This window comes from Chiloscyllium plagiosum, chromosome 21 (genome assembly GCF_004010195.1).
Source record: "Chiloscyllium plagiosum isolate BGI_BamShark_2017 chromosome 21, ASM401019v2, whole genome shotgun sequence".
NCBI classification, from domain to species: domain Eukaryota; kingdom Metazoa; phylum Chordata; class Chondrichthyes; order Orectolobiformes; family Hemiscylliidae; genus Chiloscyllium; species Chiloscyllium plagiosum.
This window is the reverse complement of record NC_057730.1, coordinates 22,167,235-22,168,503: the sequence shown is the minus strand read 5'-3', so window position 1 is coordinate 22,168,503 and position 1,269 is coordinate 22,167,235. Positions and strand designations below refer to the sequence as shown.

General features: G+C 51.3%; 1 protein-coding gene across 2 annotated transcripts in view; it reads left to right on the top strand.

Annotated features, from left to right (window-relative positions):
- The first annotated feature begins 475 nt into the window (after positions 1–475).
- The window catches only part of LOC122560638 (heme oxygenase 2-like), a 10,040-nt gene continuing 9,246 nt past the window's right edge, over positions 476–1,269 (top strand). The window contains exon 1 of one of the 2 annotated variants that reach the window (XM_043711490.1): positions 476–551. Coding sequence is in view for 1 of the 2 variants with exons in the window: in XM_043711488.1 (XP_043567423.1) it covers positions 946–1,016 (71 nt within the window). In the remaining variant the exon portion in view is untranslated. Of the gene's footprint in view, positions 552–617; positions 1,017–1,269 lie in introns of those variants that run through there. The other variant, XM_043711488.1, reaches the window with a different exon arrangement.

The window sequence follows — 1,269 nt, the reverse complement described above, 5'->3', positions numbered from 1 at the left end:
CTCAGCAGTTCAGTATACTTTTCAATCACTTTGTCCTCATATTTTAAGCTACTTTTCTAGTTGCAAAGGTAAAATTAAACATTCGAATTCCGACTGGATCCAAATCTAAGATATAAATGTTAATGTACAATACTGCTTCATACACCGAGAATGACGGAAAGACAACGGGAGACGGAAAACAGCCGAGAGAGAGTGAGATCAGCCATTTACCCTGTTACAATTTAATTCTGAGCTCTGGGTGCAGTGAGCACGACGGCTCAGCTGCTATCGCGATCCGACTGAAGAGGGCTGAACCCCTAAGACAGACATAATGTCGATGAGGTTAATGACAGCTATTAGTTGCGGGAGGTGGCTGCCAATCCAGATCTGTAAAGAGGCTCATCCCGTGGCCGCTACGATCCAGGAACACAGGCAGGAGCTGCGCCCACAGCGAGCGACACGGAATAGAAACCAGAGCAAAGCCGAGACCCTCAGGGTGAAACCAAGGTACAAGTCACTCTCAGCCTGAGCTCTACCTTCATCCCACAGACGTGGAAAGCGGGCCCCTCATGGTGAGTGAGGTGAAAACACCAGCCTCCGCATACTGATCAATCACTGGATTCCTACTGGAGAAGTTAGAGAGGACGTGAGGCTGAGCTCAAATTGGCGGAAAGTGCTGTGGGAGTCGCTCCATGAACAGAGACAATGTTCCACATTTAACCCTTGGAACATATCCCGGGAGTGAGGATGAGGCCACAGTTTCCACAGCAATGAACGGACGTCATGTCCGGTCACTGTGGGTTTGGTGACGTAATTTCCGTCATCGTGAAGCTAGTCGGGACAAGAGAGAGGCTTGAGGCGTTGGGCTGACTGTCGCCTTTCCTTTCCGGCATTCCTTTTCTTTAACTGTTTCGAGGAGCGATGGTCGGTCTGGGCCGTGGTTGTCATTCGTGATTATCCTCACTGATGTTGCGCACCGAGGACGCGGGGTCTCCCACAGAAGTGGGGGAGATCGGAATGGACCGAGAGGCCGCCAGGTTTGCGGGATGAGGCAGTTTGAGTGGGGGTTCAACAAACTGGATTGAGGAATGATGCAACATTCACCAGGGGTTGTTCTCCACCTGAAAGAGAAAAAAACCCTTGACCCTTCGTCCTTTACAAACCGATCCCCCATCCCCATTTTCTAACTCCACCTCTTCTCCACACCCCTTCCCCCACTCCTTCATCCCATCTCATCTCCTCTCTTCCCCGCCCCTCTCTTCCCCCCCTCTCTCTTCCCCCCCTCTCTCT